At 43.6% G+C, this 20,994-nt stretch overlaps 1 protein-coding gene across 2 annotated transcripts in view; it reads left to right on the plus strand.

The window, feature by feature from the left end:
* LOC311030709 (thyroid hormone receptor alpha) overlaps nucleotides 1-20,994 on the plus strand; it is a 132,175-nt gene that overhangs the window by 100,743 nt on the left and 10,438 nt on the right. Inside the window, exons 1-6 of one of the 2 annotated variants that reach the window (XM_084036643.1) lie at nucleotides 7,844-8,146; nucleotides 11,216-11,277; nucleotides 14,089-14,210; nucleotides 17,677-17,824; nucleotides 19,580-19,791; nucleotides 20,791-20,937. In XM_084036643.1, the coding sequence (XP_083892769.1) occupies nucleotides 8,115-8,146; nucleotides 11,216-11,277; nucleotides 14,089-14,210; nucleotides 17,677-17,824; nucleotides 19,580-19,791; nucleotides 20,791-20,937 (723 nt within the window). In that variant the 5' untranslated portion in view covers nucleotides 7,844-8,114. Of the gene's footprint in view, nucleotides 1-7,843; nucleotides 8,147-11,215; nucleotides 11,278-14,088; nucleotides 14,211-17,676; nucleotides 17,825-19,579; nucleotides 19,792-20,790; nucleotides 20,938-20,994 lie in introns of those variants that run through there. The other variant, XM_084036642.1, reaches the window with a different exon arrangement.

A 20,994-nucleotide genomic window follows, 5' to 3' on the forward strand; every position in this document is an offset into this window, starting at 1 on the left:
CGTAAGAGAGTCCCATTAAATGCACAACACTCACGACGGCGGCTCCCAAACAGCCAAGCCGAGGTTGTTGAGTACAAAAGGGACCCGAATGCAAACAAGGAGGCAGGCGGGTGGAATTAAACAAAAAGCGAGCTTCATTGACAAAGTAATTGAAAGCTGGCAGGAAACGTTAGAAAAGCAGGGAGCAAGCCAGGCATTTTTGTTGTGATTTAATTGCGGTAAACGGATAAAAAAGGATGCCAAAGTAACAACATAAGTCATGCTTAGTTAGGTCTGTCTGCAAGACATGCTAACATCTTTTAAAATGCTGGTTTTCTGAATGGAGTCTAGTGGATGGGTGCTAGGCTATGCTAACATTGTAGCTGCTCCATCAACACTCCAAATAAGGTCATCTAGACATAAATACAGTAGAGACCTTGTTGTTTGGACCACAGACAGTCTCTGGTTTCTCCACATAGTCTGGTCTGGTCTCTGGACAAACGTGAGCTACTATCTAGACCTCTAGGGGACCACAGACAGTCTCTGGTTTCTCCACATAGTCTGGTCTGGTCTCTGGACAAACGTGAGCTACTATCTAGACCTCTAGGGGACCACAGACAGTCTCTGGTTTCTCCACATAGTCTGGTCTGGTCTCTGGACTAACGTGAGCTACTATCGTAGACCTCTAGGGAACCACAGACAGTCTGGTTATTATTATCTGGTTATGGATATTGTATCTTGGGGTCTCTGGTTACTCCCACCCCTATTAATTACTACACGGACAAACTTTTACACCCATGCTGGATCCCAAATATGTGACTGCGTGATGAAGCCAGGGCAGCATTGTTCTCTGGCTTCCCGGGTCTCAGCCTGATTTCCCCCCTTTTTGATTATGTTCTGCAATGATCCACAATCGAATGCAAACATCCCGTCGCTTTGCTTTCGAGGGATCCGGTGCAACACTAACTTCCTGGTGTTGCCCTGGCAACGCTCCATGTCGTAGCGTCTACCTGAGGAGGAGGGATGTTTGAGGAAGTGTGCATGAAGACAGGTCCATCTTTCTTTCTGCCAGCAGAGAGTGCCTGCAACTGTCAATGTGGCTAGTGTGTGTGTGTGCTTGTGTGTGTGTGTGTGTGTGGGTGTGTGTGTTTGTGTGTGTTTGTGTGTGTGTGCTCATGTATGTGTGTGTGCTTGTGTGTGTGTGCTTGTGTGTGTGGATTAGTCGAGTGGAGGGAGCTGGATTAGGAGCAGTGAGGGCAGATGGAGCCACAGAAAGCAGAGGACAGCTCAGGACGCCTCAATATGTGACATCAACAGGGGATTGTCGCTTTGTTTTGGTGTGTGTGTGTGTGTGTGTGTCAGTGAGCATACACGTGTCCTTGTGAGCGCTGCCTCATGCCCTGACCCCTCCCCTTTGTGATTTCTGAGTCACGGAGCGTTCTAGACACGCGCACACACACACACACACGCACACACAGAGTAAGAGAGAGCGATGTTGATGTAAAACTGCACATAGCCCGGAGTGGAGGATGCTGAAATAGAAAGTGGTGCATGCGTGGGCACACTGGTGATCTGAGGAGTTGGCTTCCACCATCGCAATTCAATTAGCATCCAGATAGAAGGGCGAGGGCGAGTGAGTGGGAGGTGTGTCAGTCGCCTGTTGAACTGCTTTTGAGGAACTTTTATTCCAGGGATTCTCAAACCCCCCAAAAATGTCCAAAAAGCCCCTCTTTGTCACCGTCTGAGCATGGTGGTATAGTTCTCAAGAGCCCTACTCTATTCTGGATTTGAGCTAGTTTGGCCTTAGAGTCACTGACAAAAGTGGCTAATAAGCTAAAGCAGCAGCAACAGTTCATGGCAGATTGACAAGATTTGGTGCAATCACATCAGTTTTATCGGCCCAAAGCTAACGTGGGAGTAAAGGACAAAATACTTGGTCCCCGTCGTAAGATATGTACTTTATAATGACATGACAAGTTTATATCTTACAGCTGATCAGCCGTCAGAGTGCTTCAGACGCCAGCTCTATTTCTTATTGCAAACGAGAGGGATGTTAGTGTTGGTGCTTAGAATGTGATGGAATCTCTGTCAAACAGAATGCTAATAGTTGTTGGGGCACCGCTGCCTTTTTGAGCGTTCAGGAATGCTCATTTCCCGTTTGTACTATTGAATAATCTGTAACAATATGTCTCTTTTCTTATCTTAAGTGAGGACTGTACCAGGAACGGAATGTTCCTTTAGGTAAAATGCACAAATATCCATGTTTGAAAAGGGCCATTCTTCCCCGTCCTCAGGTCACCCCTCTCCAGTTGTACAATACATTTCTTAGTTTAAGCAGCACAAGCAAACATAACAGCTGTGTATTCATTCGCAAGCCTCTTGGCCATTTGACACCCCGGTCTGGGACACAGGCAAATTATGAAGTGATGAGGGATTAGCATAGCCAGGCGTGAACAAATCTATGGTAAATGTTTCTTGATGTCGAATGCGGCGAGATTCCAGGAAGAATGCCTTTTGTCCGAATCGCTGCAAACTTTCAAAGCAGATTTGTTCAGAAAATACCTTGAGTGCTTATTTCAATGCAATGAGCTGTGTGGATATGCCCTTCAGGCATCGTAATCTATTCTCTTTACCACTCTATGGTAAATAGAAGTGACAAACTTTTAATAAACTCTGTTATTCTGATGTCACATTGGATCGCTGGCCTTTTCTAGAAGGTATCGAAATGATCGTCCGTATATATTCTCTTTGGTTCTACTTCATTGTCAAGCTCTAGCACCTACATCACCCACAATGCGAATCTAAGATTTGCGGGTATTATGCAAGCGGCGGCTAATGTAGCATTGAGCCTCGGGCGTCATGCGGAGACGAGCAGCAGGGTACGGAGGTCTGGTAAGCTCACTTGTTCTCAACGCCACACCCCCAGATTATTATTTTTATTATTTTCCCATTGTATGATACTTGTAGTCTTCCGAACCAACTCGAGTCACGTGAGGCGATTTATCAGACTTTGCACTGCTGATCATGTGTCACACAGCTGCAGGCAGGATTTCTCCTCAATTAAATTTAATGCCAGGATGTAATTTGAATTTAAGCGTGACAGTTATCCATCACATGGGAGCTGGAGTACTTTTAAAAAAGTTTTTTTTTTTCTTTTCAAAGAAAAAAAGCAACTCAGTTTTTTGTTCCCTCTTGTTCTATTTGTCCCTCTTGTGGCCGCGAGTAAGGCCACGCTGGCCTGCAGCGCCGCCCTGAAGCCCGCCGCCCCCGCCGCCACGACAGTCGTTGGCCTGATCTCCAGCGATGGTCGGGCTATTGGGGGGATGCAAAGAGATCCGCTAACACAAGCAGGACCAAGCAGGCGGTGGGGGATTACAGGCCAGCATTCCTCCAGTAACAGAGGCGGAAAGACAAAGTTGGCACTTTTAAGTTTCTCAGTGTGTCACTCACTGTACAAAAATGCAGGAAGTCCTGCAGCGGCGCCATGGAGGAACCCACCTTCCAGGAAAAGCACCACAGAGCCCCTTTAGAGGCCCACAAGTGCTGACTTACTTTCGTCCACAACGTCGGAGCCATTTCAGTCCACTCACTCTGCTCCCAGCATGCAGAGGAGACGGGAATATGGTGTGTTTCTGATTGGACCCTGTTGGTCTGTCATGACATTAGACCATATAACTATATATATATAAAATGTCACATAGCATCCATTTTTAATTAAGAATAAACTAGGGCTACTAAAGACAAACATATTATTATCTCTCTTCTCTTCTCTTCTAGTGAGTTCTCCATGTTGGAGTGCTTTCAGAATGTATGAGAACTATTGTGACCTATATTGAGGACTGAAAGTATCCCACTATTCATCCTGAACAGGAGTGTACAACTCATGGTCACTAACAGCTCATTATAGACCATCATGCATTGTACTGAAGGAGAGACTTGACCGATGCAGAGCAGAGAGAGCAGCGTCGTCGAGACAAATCCATGAATAAAATACTGTATATTTAACTTACCTTTCACAATAAAGGCCAGGAGAAACGCATTCTATCTTCTACTGCTTACTAGGGTAACTTCATGACAAGAAAATAGTTTGCGATGTGTATTTATTACAAAATAAGATGTTTGCATTTACTATGGATGGTCCACCAGCACCATCGTCACATAGTCCTGGTTAGATGCTTTGAGGAGCACACTGAACAAAGGGGTTGATGTGATGCTTTGGCAGATAGATAGCATCCAAGCTTCAGCTCTGCTCTCCCACCGTGAGCATCACAGTTCGAGGACGGCCAGGAGTTCAGGCTCAGCAGCTCGCTGAAAGGCCCCCACCCATGGGCAAATGTGGGAACTGGTCCGGAAATATGGATTTTTACTTCTGAATGATTTGAGAACCTGAGCGTGCCGGCGCTGATGGTGACATAACAGCATCTGTGTGGTGTCCAGAGGTGGTTTAACCATGACGGGCACGTTCCAGCCAACTCTTACCGACGACCACACACGACTGCAGCGTGCTGGTACCGAGTGTCTAACAGCAGCCGTCCTCCTACACACCACCATGTGGGTCTGAACGAGGCCAGCGAGGCCTCTGACTGAGAGCTGACGCTGAGGACTTTACCTTGGGGAGTTGCTAAATGTGTTTGTGCTTTGTCGAGGCCTGACAAAAGGGTGACATTGGGGAGGATGAGGACAAATAATGTGTTGTGAAAGGAGACGAGAAAGGGAGAGAAGATGAATCTCAAATCTAAATGTTCGCCATTGAAATAAAGCTCGGCTAAACAGCCACGTTTAGCAGATAAACAGTTTTTTGCCTTTGTGTTTCAAGCAAATCTGTTTGAAGGAGGGATTGCATTTATTTATTTTGGCCGAGATTCTTAATCTTGTTGGGTTATTTCAGTAACAGTAGAGATTACAAATGTAGTCATAAAATGTTCCAGAGAGTTAATGTGTCCACCTCGACGGCAGAGAAAACGGTGTGTTTGAAACGGGATTATGTGACCGACAGGCTTTAAGATAAGATGAGATATGATAATCCTTTATTAGTCACACGGAGGGGAAATGTAAAGTCTAACAGCACCAAAGAGGATAATGCAACAACAACAAAAAAACAAATTTAATAAATAGGTAACAATACAGAAAAATGATTGTAAAAATATGATTAATATAAAATAATAATACAATATAATACATAAATAAAAACAACTTTAAAAATTAACAGTAAAAAATAGTATATATGTATATAATAATATATGTAAAAAAGATCATTAATATAAAATAATAACACAATACAATATCTAAATAAATAAAACAATAAAAAAGTAACAGTAAAAACATTTATTATAACCATATGATTGTAGACAGACTGGTGGTTGAGTTCACATTGATGCACATGAAATAGAATATGAATATATATTAAATGAGTGTTGGTATTGCACAGAATATTGGATATTCCAATCTGAAACTGTAGTATATTTCATCATATTTCTAACTTTTATCCTTTTTTAACATGTGAAGAGGAGTTACTCTAACCATATCCAGCAGCAAAAGTGACCTGCAGTCAACGAGCCTCTGCCGGTAACGGCCCACTGCAGATGACATTTCTCCACTCAGAACCCTGAAACTTCGCTGCCACCCCTTGTTTATTCAAAGTTTATTAATATGCCAAGTTTATTAAACACTGCCATGTCCTTGGCTCCCCGGCAATGTGCCCTACGAGTAGAGTAGAGTCGATCGGACGGATGGTTCTGGAGATATACGTAGGACACACATATTCAGACAGAAAGTACTGGCTCTATTGTTAAGATGTTTCCCTGGTCCTCATTTCCACTGCATAGTGGCTCTCTGGATGCTGAGGTTGGTCCGCCCACCACTTTCTTCTTTAGTTCAGTTAAAATGAAAAATATTAGATGGCCACAGAATCCCCTTAGGACAAATAGTGAGGGTCTATGTAGGGGGTTGCCATGGATCAGGTGGAGATAAAGAAAATTATGGTCAATGGTGAAGAGTTGTAAGCTGGACTATGTGAGGAAAAGAAAATGTATCATTAATACATTTGAATGTAAAATGTATTTACAATTCCAATGCAACACTTCCCTTCCTTTCGCATATTAATTTGCAATTTTTAGCTTTCTTGTCAATTAATATAAACACTTCCTTCTTGGGTATTTTTGCATTGCCCCTCCCTCCATCAGTGTCATTGATGACAGCTTAACATCGATCCCAAAAAAAAAGGAGGCGAGTTATGCACGAGCTTTCCTCGAACACAGAGACGGATCTGTGAAACTGAGCTTCTCCTCAAAGAATCATACAAAAGCAGCACTTTACATCTGGTGTACAAGAGATGTGCTATTACATTTCTTGGAAATAAATAATCAAGCTTAAAAAGCACTTAGAAATGAGGACTAAGAAAAGGGCAGCCCTTCTCTTGCTGTTTACGTCGATTTGCCCCTTCAATGTTTTGAGCCAGCCTTTACTAGCGACCAGCTGTTTGGTTGCCAGCCAACCCCCTGGCTATTACTGGAACTTTTGTTTGAGGATTTCCAATACTTGATGCTGGGTGGCCTTACGTCTGAGATGAACCCTGCTAGCGTGCTTGGTAATGGTTGAAACCAGCTGTAACTGTATCTTTTACGATGTCTGATTATGATTACACTTGGGCTACACTTACACAACAGTTTTGCTAAAAACATTATCGTGTCAGCAAAAGGCCAACACTAAACAAATTATGTTGAAAATGTTGTCGGGTAAACAAGCAACCATAACATAAAAATACTTTTGCATATTTTGTTGAAAACGTGTCGTGTAAACTAGTGACCATAACATAAAAATACTTTTGCTTATTTTGTTGAAATCCTGTCGTGTAAACAAGTGACCATAACGTAAAAATACTTTTGCTTATTTTGTTGAAAACGTGTTGTGTAAACGAGCACGCAAAACGTGATAATAATTTTGCATAGTTTGTTAAAAACATGTTGTGCAAACGAGCGACCATAACGTAAAAATACTTTTGCGTACTTTATTGAAAATGTGTTGTGTAAACAAGCGTCCATAACGTAAATATACTTTTGCGTAGTTTGTTGAAAATGTTGTGGTGAAAGTTAGCTTCCATAACGTCAATATACTTTTGTGTAGTTTGTTGAAAACGTGTCGTGAAAGCGAGCGGGCAGAACACAAAAATACTTTTGCATAGTTTGTTTAAAAAACGTGTCGTGTAAAAATGCTTTTGCGTAGTTTGTTGAAAGCGTTGTGTAAACGTTCAACTATAACGTAAAAATACTTTTGCGTAGTTTGTTGAAAGCGTTGTGTAAACGTTCAACTATATCGTAAAAATACTTTTGCGTAGTTTGCTGAAAACGTGTGGTGTAAACGTTCAACTATAACATTAAAATACTTTTGCTTAGTTTGTTGAAAGCGTTGTGTAAACGGTCCCGTGGAAGAAAAGAGGTCATAGCGTAAAGCGATTCAATAGATTTCATGAAGATTGATCATACATATCAGGCATCTGTGTGTCCTCATATGATTTCATGCTGCTGTACTGGGAGAGCGCATCAGCACGCCGTTATGTAATCTAGTTAGCATTAAAGCTCAAGTTTGGATGTGAAGAGCCAACTTGTTCTTGTTTCCTCCCGGGGACAAAGAGTAGACTAGAAGAGAAGGGCGGTCAAGAACAGGAATCTGCAGGAAAGCAAGGAGGGGAAGTGAGCAGAGGAGGTGGAGGTGTATTGTGATGACAGCGAGCGTGCACTGGGGGGAGACGGGTGAGCTGGGGAGGCTGGGCGAGAACTAGAAAGAGGGAGGGAGGGGGGATGAGGGACATAAACAGAGTAGACGTTCCTCCCAGCAGCCAGTCTGAGGCAGCGAGGCACTACTGCCTCAGATATCACAGCTGATCACAGCCACCGCTCCACTTCACTGTGATGGACTTGAGTGCTCGGGTCAGCGGGGGGGTGCTTCGCCGTGAATTTAAGGAGCTCCTCTTCCAGGTTTAGAGATCAACAGAGACTGGTTGCTTTTGAAGAACTTGTCCAGATACCGATCACACAGAGCCACAAGCCCACCAGGCTGCCGGGAGGCTGAACTGGTAGAGAGGAGCTGCTACTGCTGCTGAACTGCTCTCCTTCCTAAAGTCCTGCAAACCCGGCGACATGCATATCTTGCAGCCGTACTGCATCAACAGGTCGGTGTGTTTGTGTGAATGTGTGTTGGGAGTGGGCGTGTCCGTGGCTCGCAGCGCATGTTTACAGGAGATAAAGTCAGAGGTGTGTGTGTGCGTGAGTGTGTGTGTGTGGGGCCTCTTTGTCAGTTTGCATTATTCTTCCTTGCTGTCAAACTTAACAGTAGTCCACAAATTGGATTTGCAAACATCATCACATTGAAGTGGCATTTCTGGAATTCTCAAATTAAACATGATTTTTCATGAATTGTTTTGTACTTGTTATGCAATCATTTAAAAATAAATTTGTAGTTAGTATGGAAATTCCCTCAAAGTCAAAATTCTGTTCATCTTGTGAGATTCATGAGAGTCTGTAGTCTGACAATCAAATGTGTCTTCGCCTTGTGTGGGAGGTGATATGAGGTGTTAATGCATCTGAGGGTTTTATGATCCAAGTGAACACAACAGTGAGGCTTTTGTCAAAGACGCCACAGCGTTGTCTTGCTGGTGATCTTTCATCCAGAGCCCTCAGGATGTCGTCTGTAGTGCCATGTGTTCTCACGTGCCCCGTTTAAAGCTTCCTAGCAGCATGCATTCCTGTCTGCCACAATATTATGATTAATAATGTGTTCAACAGCAATGGATGAAATAACTACGTCTCATGTGAAAGTTGCAGTGGTACCCTCTTTAAAACCAAAGAGTGTAGAGGGTTGGTGTAAGCGCGTTTATCTGCTGTAACCAGACTAGTGTTACTGCATCGTCCATCGATAACATCGGCCTCCTAGTTTACATAACCCTCCACCACGCTTACCAAAATAGCTGCATTTTGAAGATATTGTGAGAGTTTGTTTACATTTTGTCCACAATAAATAAATGTTTTCGAACATTTGTGAAAATGTTGGTCCAGGTTTGTTAAAACTCACCTCGTCTGGTTAGACTCCGGTTAGAAATTAAGTTCTTAAAAGGAACTATTTTTCTTGGCTGTTGTGATTAGCAGCGCAGAGGGCGGAAACAAAGTATAAAGGAGGTCAGCGATTGGCTGAAAGTTACACCTCGGCCTTGTGCGACTCTCAGGCTCGTACTGATACGACTCAACAGTCATTCTAAATTATGATTTCCCGCTCCTCCCAGTATGTCGTCCTCACATTCATACTGGGACTGGGGCTTCTATTGCAGTAATGCAGTTTATACGGTTATGCTCATGTGTCGTGTGGAATTAAATTGTAACAATGTTTCTGATTCCTCTTCGTATGTCGGCTAACTTTTGCACCAGAAAAACATGTTGGCCCCCTAGTGGCTGAAAATGAATGAAATAATGATTTCAAGCTGTGCGTTTGCTTGAATGGAGCAGAGACCTCTGGTGGTAACATGCCCACCAGCATCCAGTGACGTTGAGTAATTAGCTGTTTTTGTCCACGCTGTCACCAGTCCTGTGAATGAGGAGATGAACGGAGGCAGGAATGATCGGCTTGATGTTTGTGTTCTGGTTGATCAGAGAGCAGAGTAGACAGCTTCCACCATGGCACTGCCCCACCATGTGCACAGCAATAGAATGAATAAGTCCGCTCAACCGTGAAGAGCAGCAAGAACAGAGGAAGAGACGTCAGAGGATTTTTCTTTCTTTTTTTTTTTCTTTTTTTTTTTTGGAAGAGGAAAGTGGATTTGACAGCCAGAGGAACAGAGGTAGGGAATGAGGGAGTTACCTAATACTGCTGATGGAAGTTTAGGCAGGAAAACAGAAATGTCTGGGAGGAAAGAATGAAAGTTGAGCAGACAGTAAGATATAGGGAGTAGCCAAAGTGGGAGGAGCAGAGATTGTATGGAGATGGGTGGGGGGGGGTGGGGGGTGGAGTGAACAGCCAGACATAGGGATAGACAGATAAAAGGGAGGGAGAGAGGACGGTAATCCAAATCTGCTGCCAGGAGCAAATGCAGACTCCATCCTGTGAGAGTGAGAAAAGAGGAAGCATAGAGAATCACAGAAAGAGATAGGAGGTGGGGAAGAGATGAGTGAAGGAATTATCTACATGCTGGTGTGTGTCAGTGTGTGTCAGTGTGTGTGTGTGTGTGTGTGTGTGTGTGTGTGTGTGTGTGTGTGTGTGTGTGTGTGTGTGTGTGTGTCGGTACAGGTATCATACATCATTCATCAGGTTCCGAGGAGTCAAAACGGACACTGTATGAAAGCACAAGATGTGCTCGACTTTAAATGACCTCCATGTAAATTTGACACCATTTGAAAGTGAAAGACATATATATTTTCAAGGCAGAAGTAAAAAGTCAAAATGGATTTCCGAAGACGGAGACGGAGGGGATTAAACGGCGAGAGAAAATCGACTTCCCGGCGGTCGAGCTTATCTTCCAAGCAGACTTTTAACTTTGCATACATGCCACCAGCCGGCCCGTCTTCTGTGTCGGCTGCCCTTGAAATCGCCATCTGGTCAGTCGCATTATGCGATGGCTGTTAGCTTAAAGCTGCACTTATCAGCGTTTTTAGATAACGTATCGTGTCGTGTCATCGGTTGTAATATACGGCTCGTGTAGCATTTTAGCGTCTTTTAGCTCATTGTGTTTACAGCTTGTCCTGCTGCCCCCAAGTGGCCATAAAAAAACAACAGTTGCAGCTTTAAGTTTCAGTGAGCTGCTTCGATGAGTTAATTGTTGCAAACATTTCTTTTCGTCCGTATTGTCATCCGATGTAAGATTGAATCAATTGTACAGTTGAATGAATGACTTAAATTATTTGATTGTTTGGAAATCCAGCTGAAATGAAAATTATGTTTAACCCTTTTTAGCTCATATCATACACCTATTTAACAATATATGCCAAACAAAATCTGTTTCCTTTTATTTTTTCTAGCAAAAGCCAATGTTTTATTCTTAATGGAAACCAATATGACGTGGGCTTACATCAGTACCGACCAATTTCAACCAATAATATCATGACATCCATCCATCAGTAAACCAGAGCTAGAGAAGGTGGTTGGGTTAAAACATCAGCTCTCAGAGCTTTCAGTGTCTTATTTTGGGGATTGTGCACACTTTTTAGTTACCAAAACATCACACTCTTGTCTTCTGCCCCCCCCCCCCCTCCAGGTGGCCAGATGTGCCGAAGAGAAAGAGTAAGAACAGCCAGTGTTCGGTGAAGAGCGTGTCTGGTAAGGATTTATCATCGTTGTGTTTTTGTCACCTCTAAACAAGCAAGCCAACACAATTCAAGGTTTATTTTTAGACTCTGTTTGGCCAGTCGCCCGACGGCTCTCCTGGGCTTTCAGACGTGTCCTCGGTCTCATCACTATGATAATCTTCTCCTCAGCATTTCATTATTCATGTTCTATCTCCAGAGGCTTTGTTGAACTGGAATTAGCTCCCCCAGGTGACCGAAGCCTGTAAGGGATATGCTTGAGAGGAGCTGCAGACCAACTCTGAAGGTTCAGGACCAAGTCCAGAACCACCAAACTGATCTACACTTTTGGTGCTGGAGTGTGGAACATTTGTCTCCCCCTGCTGGCAGGGACAGTAATAAAAAAATAGTGAGGGCTGGGTATCATTTGAGAATGTTCGATACTAATTCCGATACCACATACTTTTCTCAATACTTTGTCAGAATGAAAACCTCCTAATTAGTAGAGCAGCTTTGTTTCTATGAATGACTGTGTACAAATGTTTATTACACAAACGAAATGACACTTCATAGTGTAAATGGTATTACTTTATTCCAACATCAAAAGACAACCCAAATAAACACTCATCCGACCGCCTACGACCTCACAAAACTCTGTTCTCAAATTTAACATTTCTTTAAATATTTATGCATTGCTTTTCTAAATATTTATCATCTGTCACTTTTTCTAAAGCCACATGAACTGCTCTACACATCGACATAAATGAGATCCGCCACACAGCACTTGTTTCAAAAGAAAACACCTCACTTTTAAGGCTGGATGCCTTTTGCTGAGTAGCAATCTAGCATGTAAAAGGCTATTTTGCAGCGGTGCATGAATAGTTAGAATCAATGTTTGTGATGTTGCTTGTGGGTGAATGTTGTTTTCGTTACAATTTAGTTGGGTTTTTTTGTACTAAACATTGTTATGTGACCTCCAGCTGACCAATCAGTTGTGCTCAAGTATATCTCACTGGATCATAAAAGCAAATAAGCAGATTTTTGGAAGGGTACACTCAAATATTTAGCATTTTTGTTTATGTTTAATCATGGTTTGGGCCTTAAAGGCAGGAACACACCGGCCCAACCGTTGGACGTCTGAAGCGTTTGGAGAGGCTCGGACGAGATCGGGAACACATATGTTTGGTGTGTACAGCTGCGTCGGAAGCTTTCGGAGCCGCGCGGACGTTGTCTGATCAGACTGAGCATGCGAAGTCTGAGGAGACAAGACTAGCGCCACCCGCTGTTAAGGAGGCTTATTGCATCTCGCGCAAGCGCAGAACGTACACGCTGCTGTGTCATCGGAAGCACGTCGAAGCGGTGTGTACAACGCAACTTTTCTGCCGAACGGGTCAGACGAGAGGCAACAGAGTGGGCGGAGAGTGGTCGGATAAGGCAGTTGGACGTCTGGGCGGTGTGTGGGGGCCTTAAGAGATCTGTTTATCATTGAGAGGTAAATGTTGTGTTTTATTTACTGCTGCAACTATTTATTCTTAGTATACACTGGTGTATTTTTTCAACACATTTTGAAGCCAAATGGCTGTCTAAAACCTTGGTGAAGAATTAGGCATTTGTGATGACCATACAGTAGTGATGTTTGGTCTTGTAATCAGGGCCTACAGTATATTTATCAAAGTTCTGAGGATGGTTCTTACTAATGTTCTAAAGTTTGGTATGAAAAAGTGAAGAATTTGACCTATTTATGAAGTCAGTCATTCATACGAAGCGTATAGGATCACTTGATGAGTCACATGTGTGCTCTGATCAGGAATAGACACAAGTATTTATCCTATTCATTGCTCTCCAGGAGGAATGCACACACAAAATAAGCAACAACTATTAGAAACAAGGGTGACATTCTAAGAAATTGAGTGAATTAAGAAGAAGAAAGGAAACTTGAGCGGGGAAGAAATTGAATCTAACTTGGAGAATTTAGCAGCGACTTATGGAAGGTTGAAAATGATTACATTAAAACAAATTAAATAACAAAATGTGGTTTTGTGCGGCATGGATAATTGACAGATTATTCAATTATTACAACCTTAAAGCGAAATAAGTTTTTTTCATTGAACTAGGCATGATGAATGCATATTTGAAAAGGATTTATTATATTTTATTTTTTATTTTTTTTAAGGGTTTCTTTTTTTTTTTGTAATTTAGGGATTTCAAATCTTCCGTTTTATAGTTAGCACAGCCACAAAGACAGATTGCAGCCCAGATTGCCTCTGAAAGATTGATGCACACAGAAGCTCTTTCACTGTGGCCTAGTAGACACTCCATAAATCCCCCACTGGAGGACTTTTGCTCTCCAGACACCTCTGCGCTGTGATTGGCTGGTTGGGTCACGTGTGTGTGTGTGTGTGTGTGTGTGTGTGTGTGTGTGTGTGTGTGTGTGTGTGTGTGTGTGTGTGTGTGTGTGTGTGTGTGTGTGTGTGTGTGTGTGTGTGTGTTGGGCATTGAGGAATACAGTCTATCACAGCTTCAAGGTGCACAGTCACATACACATCATGAGTTCAAAGGAACAAACATTTCACCCCATGATAGAAATGAAAAGTCAAGATCAAGCCATGAATTGTGGGAATGTAAACCTTGTAAACTGGCATGATATATAAGTGTGCAGAAGTCATATGATCACAGTCTCTTTCACCGGAGCTTCATTCAGGCCCATGTGATAATACTCAGCCCCCTCCTTCCTCTCCTCCTTCCTCTCCTCCTTCCCCTCATCTCCTCATCACCACTTTTCTTCTCCTCTTCCTTTCCTTCTTCCTCACCCTGTCTTCCTCCTCCTCCTCCTCCTCTCCTGTAGCTCTGAGTGTCTCTGTTCCAGGCTACATCCCCAGCTACCTGGAGAAGGATGAGCCGTGTGTGGTGTGCGGGGACAAGGCGACGGGCTACCACTACCGCTGCATCACCTGCGAGGGTTGCAAGGTACAGTACAACACCTGCCTCTCGCTGAATGAGCTTCCAAATCCACAGCTCATGTCCAATCACAGCTCAGCTGTCCGCCCGTCAACCCTTGGACTCCTCCCGTAGACCCCTTGGTTTGTTGACTGCGGGTTTGCAGCCTCAAGTCCAGCATTGATGCCGTCGTTTTGCCACCAGACACCAAAGCAAACTGAGAGTGAGGCCGCTTGACATGAGGGAGCGGAGCTAGCTGAACGCTCACATTTTTAGCCAACCAAAAAGTAACTAACTTTCATGAACTGAAAACATAATGAAAAAGGGTTCAAGATCTAAGACACAACCCCCGGATTGGACCACGCCGCGGTAGCAACCTGTCACTCACAAGGTAGCCACGCCCCTAAAGCCTCTGTTTGGATGAGAGGCAAACATCAAAGCCAGCTGCCTCCAAAGCTTTCAGTTTACCAGGACCTGGATACAACAGCACATTAGGGCCACTGCAGGGGGGAAAAACGGAGCCGAGAGAGGTGGGCAATATTCCAAAAAAGTCGCAAATTTGCAACATTCTAAAGTCATAGATTTGCTACTTTATTACGATGCTAACAACCGGCATCTATGCTAGCTTATTTCCAAAGAATATCGCATTTATTTTTTTCTAATTAATATGTGACAACGCCTTGTTACTGTCTGTAGGGTGATGGCTGTTGATGGTTATTGGTGTTTTTTTAGATGGGTCAAATTGTCATCTTGTGAGTATTTATTGATTGGGTGCAAATTTGCGACTTTATTATAGAGGTCATAGAGGAAGTAAACACGTTGCTTGACCGGATGTTTGCCGTTGCTATAACAACAAGTGAAAGGTAGCGCTAGCATCTTAGCCCACCCATGAGATGACAATCTCAAAAAACGGTTAGATCTTAATCGTTTTTTTCTCAGGATATTTCCCTACGCTCTCGGCTCCATTTTTTTTTCTACAGTGCCCATCCCCCCCACCCCCTTACGCTTAGTGGTTGATAATTACCAATGAAAAAATCCCAACTCATGACATTCACGTTTACTTGATTAGCTAGCACGCTAACAGGATTTTGTTTATGCCTTTCTTTTCTCATTAAAATCCTCGTAATTTTTAACCACCCTTGGGCCTAATCAAAGCTGGCAGAACCGCCTGAAGCTTTCCAGGGTTTTTTTCTCACCGTTCAAACAAACAGACTTCAGTTTCAACAAACAGACATGTCGGGTCGCCTTTGCTCGTCTGTTTCTGGCGTAACGTTTGATGAGAGGATTGATCGTTCTCCGTCATCTCGCTTTTAGATGGAGAGTCAGATGTTTACCACAACCTGAGCAGTGAAATGAACCCTTAATTAGCCTAGACATTGTTTGGCACACAAAGAAACCAATTTCCAGTCTTTGGATGCTAATTGTCCTACTATACTGATATGAAATATCAATACTCTGTTTTCCTGTTTTTTAATTGAATTGTATTACACTGTCTGGTCCTGACTTCGCAGGAGGCCCTTTTGATTGAGGTTGTTGGTGTTAATTATGGAGTTATTGGCGTCCCGTAGAGCAGCCGGTTCACAGCCTCTAAAAAGGGGCTTCTGCTGTACTCACACAGGAAGTCCTGCTGTGGTGTCGATGAGCACAGATGAATTATCGGGGAAACAACAATAACACTGTATTCAGAATCAGAATCCGCTTTCTTCCAGGAACTTGAGATGAGATGCATCATATTAGGGCTGGGCGATATGGACCAAAAATCCTATCTTGCTAATATTTAGCTTGATGGCGATACTCGATATATATCTTGTTATTTTTCCCCATAAAGAATAAACAAAAACAAAGTCTAAATATCACTCAAAATATATCAATATATTTTAAAAACTCGAAATGTCACCCAGCCCTACATCATATATACAGTATGTACATGATTGCAGTGTCAGCTCTAAGATGCTGGAATACATTCAGGTTCATCAGGGGTTTTTGGAGTCGAACCTTCCACCCTGCAGTCAGTAAAGCTGATTGTCTTCACCACTGTCACCAGACACCCGTGTGCACCATTGTCTGGTTACAGTCAGACTGTAACAGCCATATTTAAATGTCACTAATGCAACAGTTATTACGAATGTATTTATTTCAGGCTATACGTTTGTTGCCACTGATGGCAAGCAGAGGGCAAAAATGGGTTACCAATTGCTCAAAATGATCACCAATGGCAACTTGGCAACCCATACTGTCAGGCACTGAGTTTCTACAGTGGGATGAGACTCCATATCAGCGGGAACAGAGGGGAGAGATTCAAAGGGTTTGTATCGGGTGGGAGGGGGAGGCGGCAATCTTTCTTGCCCAAGTCAGAGTCCTTGTGGCGTACAGGTCCTGGAGGGATGACACATTGCAGCCAGTCATCTTCTCCGTAGAGCCAATAATTCGCTGCAGTCTGCCCTTGTCCTTGGCGGTAGCAGCAGCGTACCAGATGGTGATGAAGGAGGTGAGGATCGACTCCAAATTTCCTTAAATCCACAACCATCCCCACTGTCTCCAGAGCGGTGAGCTCCATGTTGTTCTGACCAGACGGTCCACCTGTAGAGGGAAGCCGTGAACTTCAGGATCTTGACGGATTGGGTGCTTTAGTTGCAGCTGTTGGAGCAGAGGGGAAAGAACGCAGCCTTAAGGTGAACAGGTGCTGAAGGTCCAAGAGTCTGAAACAGGTTTTCCAGCTTCACATTGCTGCTTCCTGTCAGACAGCAAGTCAGCTGCCAGAGCTTGCCCTGCAGCTGCTGACTGAAGTCCACAAACAGGATCCTGGCATTGGGTCCTGTGGAGTCCAGGTGCTCAGGGAGGAAGTGGAGGGCAGAGGTCCACAAGTGTGTCAGTGATGGTTTTGATATGCGACTGGACCAAAGAGGCCAGGACGAGGGATCTGTAGTCATCTAGTCCTGGGGTCCTTGTGTTTTTGGGGACGAGGATGATGGTAGCGCTAAGTGGGAGGGCATGATATAGATACATTTTTTTTTTTTCTTTGCAGCGCAGTGAATTTAATGTCTTCAGAAGGATTTAAAAAGATAACAGAGGGACTTCTCTTACCTCCCTCCCTGGTGCGTCTCTGCTTGAATGCATTTCTTTGTAAACCACTTAAAGAGTGTGATCCTAATCAAACTGCTGCCCAACCATCTTGTACAAAAGCGGTCAGAGAGACACGCTCCGTCACGGCATCACTTAATGACTTAACTGTTCTTGGAACGCCGAGTTCCTGTCATGCAATCAGCAGCCTGCCATGTGATCCGAGCCGTTGAATGCACTTGTTTTATGCTGATCGCAACACAAGAACATTTAATTGGTGGATTTAATTTTGAGGTTATGGAGTTGCATATTTCCCTCAGTCTTTGAATGCTCTTTTCTATCTCCGTGGAGTTTGTCTTTCTTTCTTCTTTTATTTGACAGCCTCTCCCTTTGTCTTTTCTTCTTCTTCTGTCTCCATTCCTTTTGCTTACTTCAGGGTTTCTTCCGCCGGACCATCCAGAAGAACCTTCACCCAGCGTACTCCTGTAAATATGAAGGCTGCTGCATCATCGACAAGATCACCCGCAACCAGTGTCAGCTGTGTCGCTTTAAGAAGTGCATCGCTGTGGGCATGGCCATGGACCGTGAGTTCAGAAACGCTGGGTTTTCTTAGTGCTACGAGTATTCACGAAGACATTACGGCTGCTACTCACCACACAAACCTTATTTGAAGCAAAGAGCAGACATATTTTCAGACATGTTGGGGAAGCATTGTTTCTCTCTATGTAGTTCTAACTAGTAAATATTCAAATGCTACCTGCTAAACATCGTGCTGATGTTAGCATTTAGGAAAGCGTTGTAGAGCCACTAGCATTGAAACAAAAGGCAAATGTTAAAATGCTAACAGGCCAATCTAAGTTTGTAAACACTGTAAACCATCAATGCTAAACATTAGCATGTTAGCATTGTCATTTTGAACATGTTAGCATGCTGATGTTAGCATTTTTGCTCCACTGTGCCTAAGTAGAGAATCATAGAGCCACTAGCATTGATACAAAAGTTTAATGTTGAAGCAAAGTGCCCGTAATATACAGTCTGCATCTCATTCTGGTCTAGTTTAATCCCTTCACTTCTTTATTGATGCTCTAATCCGTTGCGGCTCATGACTAAATAATTGCTATTTAATATATTATTTCAAAAAGAAATACAGAGCAGTTAAATGTAAAATGTCAATAAAATTAATAAAATTGCAGAAATTTTAGAAAGCTTGAAGTAGACAGACTCAAAACAGCTTTTTAATTTTAGCTTCTATTCAGTTCTCTTTATTAATATGATGTAAAATGACAACTTTGCCTCGGAGGGTTTTACAATCTGTACAGCATATGACATCCTCTCCCGGGACGTTTCCACGGATACGGAGCGACTCAGTAGAAGAACTCTTTAACAGGGAAACCTCAGGGAGGGATGTTATCAGAGAGGACAGCCTCCTCCTAAATGTGGAGAGGGGGTCTGCCTCCCGGACTGGAACTGGGATCTGGCTCCAAAGGAGGGCAACTAGCCAGCTGAAGACTCCGGCTCTGATTCATTCTAGCTCGCCTGAGAGTATTAGCAGTGGATAAATTCACCTGCTTCGCTTCAGTGCTGTATCTGATGAGTGTGTTTCTGGTTGGAGGATAAATCCCCCGACACACAGAGCAGAGCGGATGCCGCGGCGCGATAACAAATGACACCAAAACGTTCCAAAGTAGAGATAAAAGAAGCGATAAGGTCGGAGCGTGTCAATCCTCCGGCCATCGATGATTAAGCGCTGGTGCCTGTTTAATAGCCTCCATCCTAATCCCATTGATCTGCCTCGTAAAGGAGAGGCATAACAGAGTATCACATCATCTAGTTTCATGTTTGAGATGATCCTCATTGAGCAGTACAGCTGCTGCTGTGGATGAAAGGGAAGAGGAGTCGTGTTGAGGGATGAATCTGGACGGAGCTCCAACACACTCACTTGATGTTCGCAGCAGGGCTCCTTTACATTTCTCTGCTGTGATGTTTGGCAGTAATTAGTAACCAGAGGATTAACTTCAGACATATACAATAAATACACACATCCTTGCTAGTGACACCACAAATCTATAAGAATAAACTGCACATAAATAACAAGATGTAGAATAAACTACAGTTATACAAACCAACTAATATGTCATAATGTTTCTTCTTCTTATATCTGTTGTCATATTAGGACCAGATGTATCATAATATCACTCACACATGAGTAATCTGTGTCCCTGCAGGAAATGTGAAGTTCATTGTTTGAAGCGGCACAAAGCAGAGTAGCAGCAGAATGAGTCATCCAGCCCTGTTGGCTGTCATTCATCCCTGTGTTGTCCTCCCTCTCCTCCCCTCAGTGGTGCTGGACGACTCCAAGCGCGTGGCCAAGCGGCGTCTGATCGAGGAGAACCGCCAGAAACGGAAGAGGGAGGAGATGGTGCGAACGCTGCAGACGAGGCCGGAGCCCAACACGGCCGAGTGGGAGCTGATCCGGATGGCGACGGAGGCCCACCGGCACACCAACGCCAACGCCCAGGGCTCCAGCTGGAAACAGAAGCGCAAGTTCCTGGTGAGCTTCCAGCGTCTGAGCAGCCTTCAGGCAGAGCGCTGGCCCATAACGATGTCAGTTCATGGCGTGTTGAGTTCAGGGGCTACTTAGTAATTAGATCCCTTAGCCTTATTTGTCTCATGAAATAATGAGGTTCTTTCTACTCTAGTCAGAAGAAGAAGTGCATACTATATGTAGAATATTACACCTTTCTCCTGACAACCTGAAGCCCTTAAAGTCACACAGCGACACAAACAAAGTGACCCATCGTGGCAGTGATCACCACCACCTCCTGCCTTGTGTGAGGTCAAATTACTGTTTTTTTCAAGGGAGTCTGGTGGCTTTGAAGAGCGAGGCCGATGCTGATACTGTTTGTTGTTCTTCACAAAGAAAGAATTGCTTTATTATTATATTATTAGATATTTTATCTTCATGCCTCTTGGGGAAATTCACTTTTTATCAACCGATGTCATCAGGGCATCATGTGCGCATCAGGGATGATGTAGGAACGCAGTCACATTTGTGGTGATTATCTGTTATCGGGACAATCGTAAATATGGTCACGAGTGACTTGGAAAAAGCCATCTAGACTTTTTATTTATCCTTTATTTATGGAGGCAGAACTCTTTTGATGTTCATTATTTGATTATTTTTCCATTGATTTCATTAATTTAGTTTTTATTTTATATTTAGTTTTTCACTTCTAACAGATGTTTCTTATCTGTGACGTAATACAAACATCTGTTTCTAAACCAAATCATGAGTGCCATTTTCAAGCATATTTTGATGATTATCTGGATAATATCGCGATTATTTGTTGGCCAGGATAATCGCCACGTGGCATTTTCATATCATCCCAGTACCAACACGTTTTCTGCCCCAGACAAGTTATGTTAAGTTAAGTTATGCATTGAGTGAATGAAAACCAAACAGCATGTTGTTTCCCATCGCGTCATTGCTCTGGGGTTGCACCGATGCGTTCACTGTCCCTCAGTCAGCAGTGTGATGTCTTGTTTGCAGTCGGACGACATCGGCCAGGGCCCGATCGTGCCCACGTCCGACGGAGACAAGGTGGACCTGGAAGCCTTCAGCGAGTTCACCAAGATCATGACCCCCGCCATCACACGCGTCGTCGACTTCGCCAAGAAGTTGCCCATGTTCTCAGAGGTGGGTGCAGTGTGTGTGTGTGTGTGTGTGTGTGTGTGTGTGTATCATCAGCCTCAT

Source organism: Eutrigla gurnardus (genome assembly GCF_963514095.1).
Source record: "Eutrigla gurnardus genome assembly, chromosome: 20".
NCBI classification, from domain to species: Eukaryota; Metazoa; Chordata; class Actinopteri; order Perciformes; family Triglidae; genus Eutrigla; species Eutrigla gurnardus.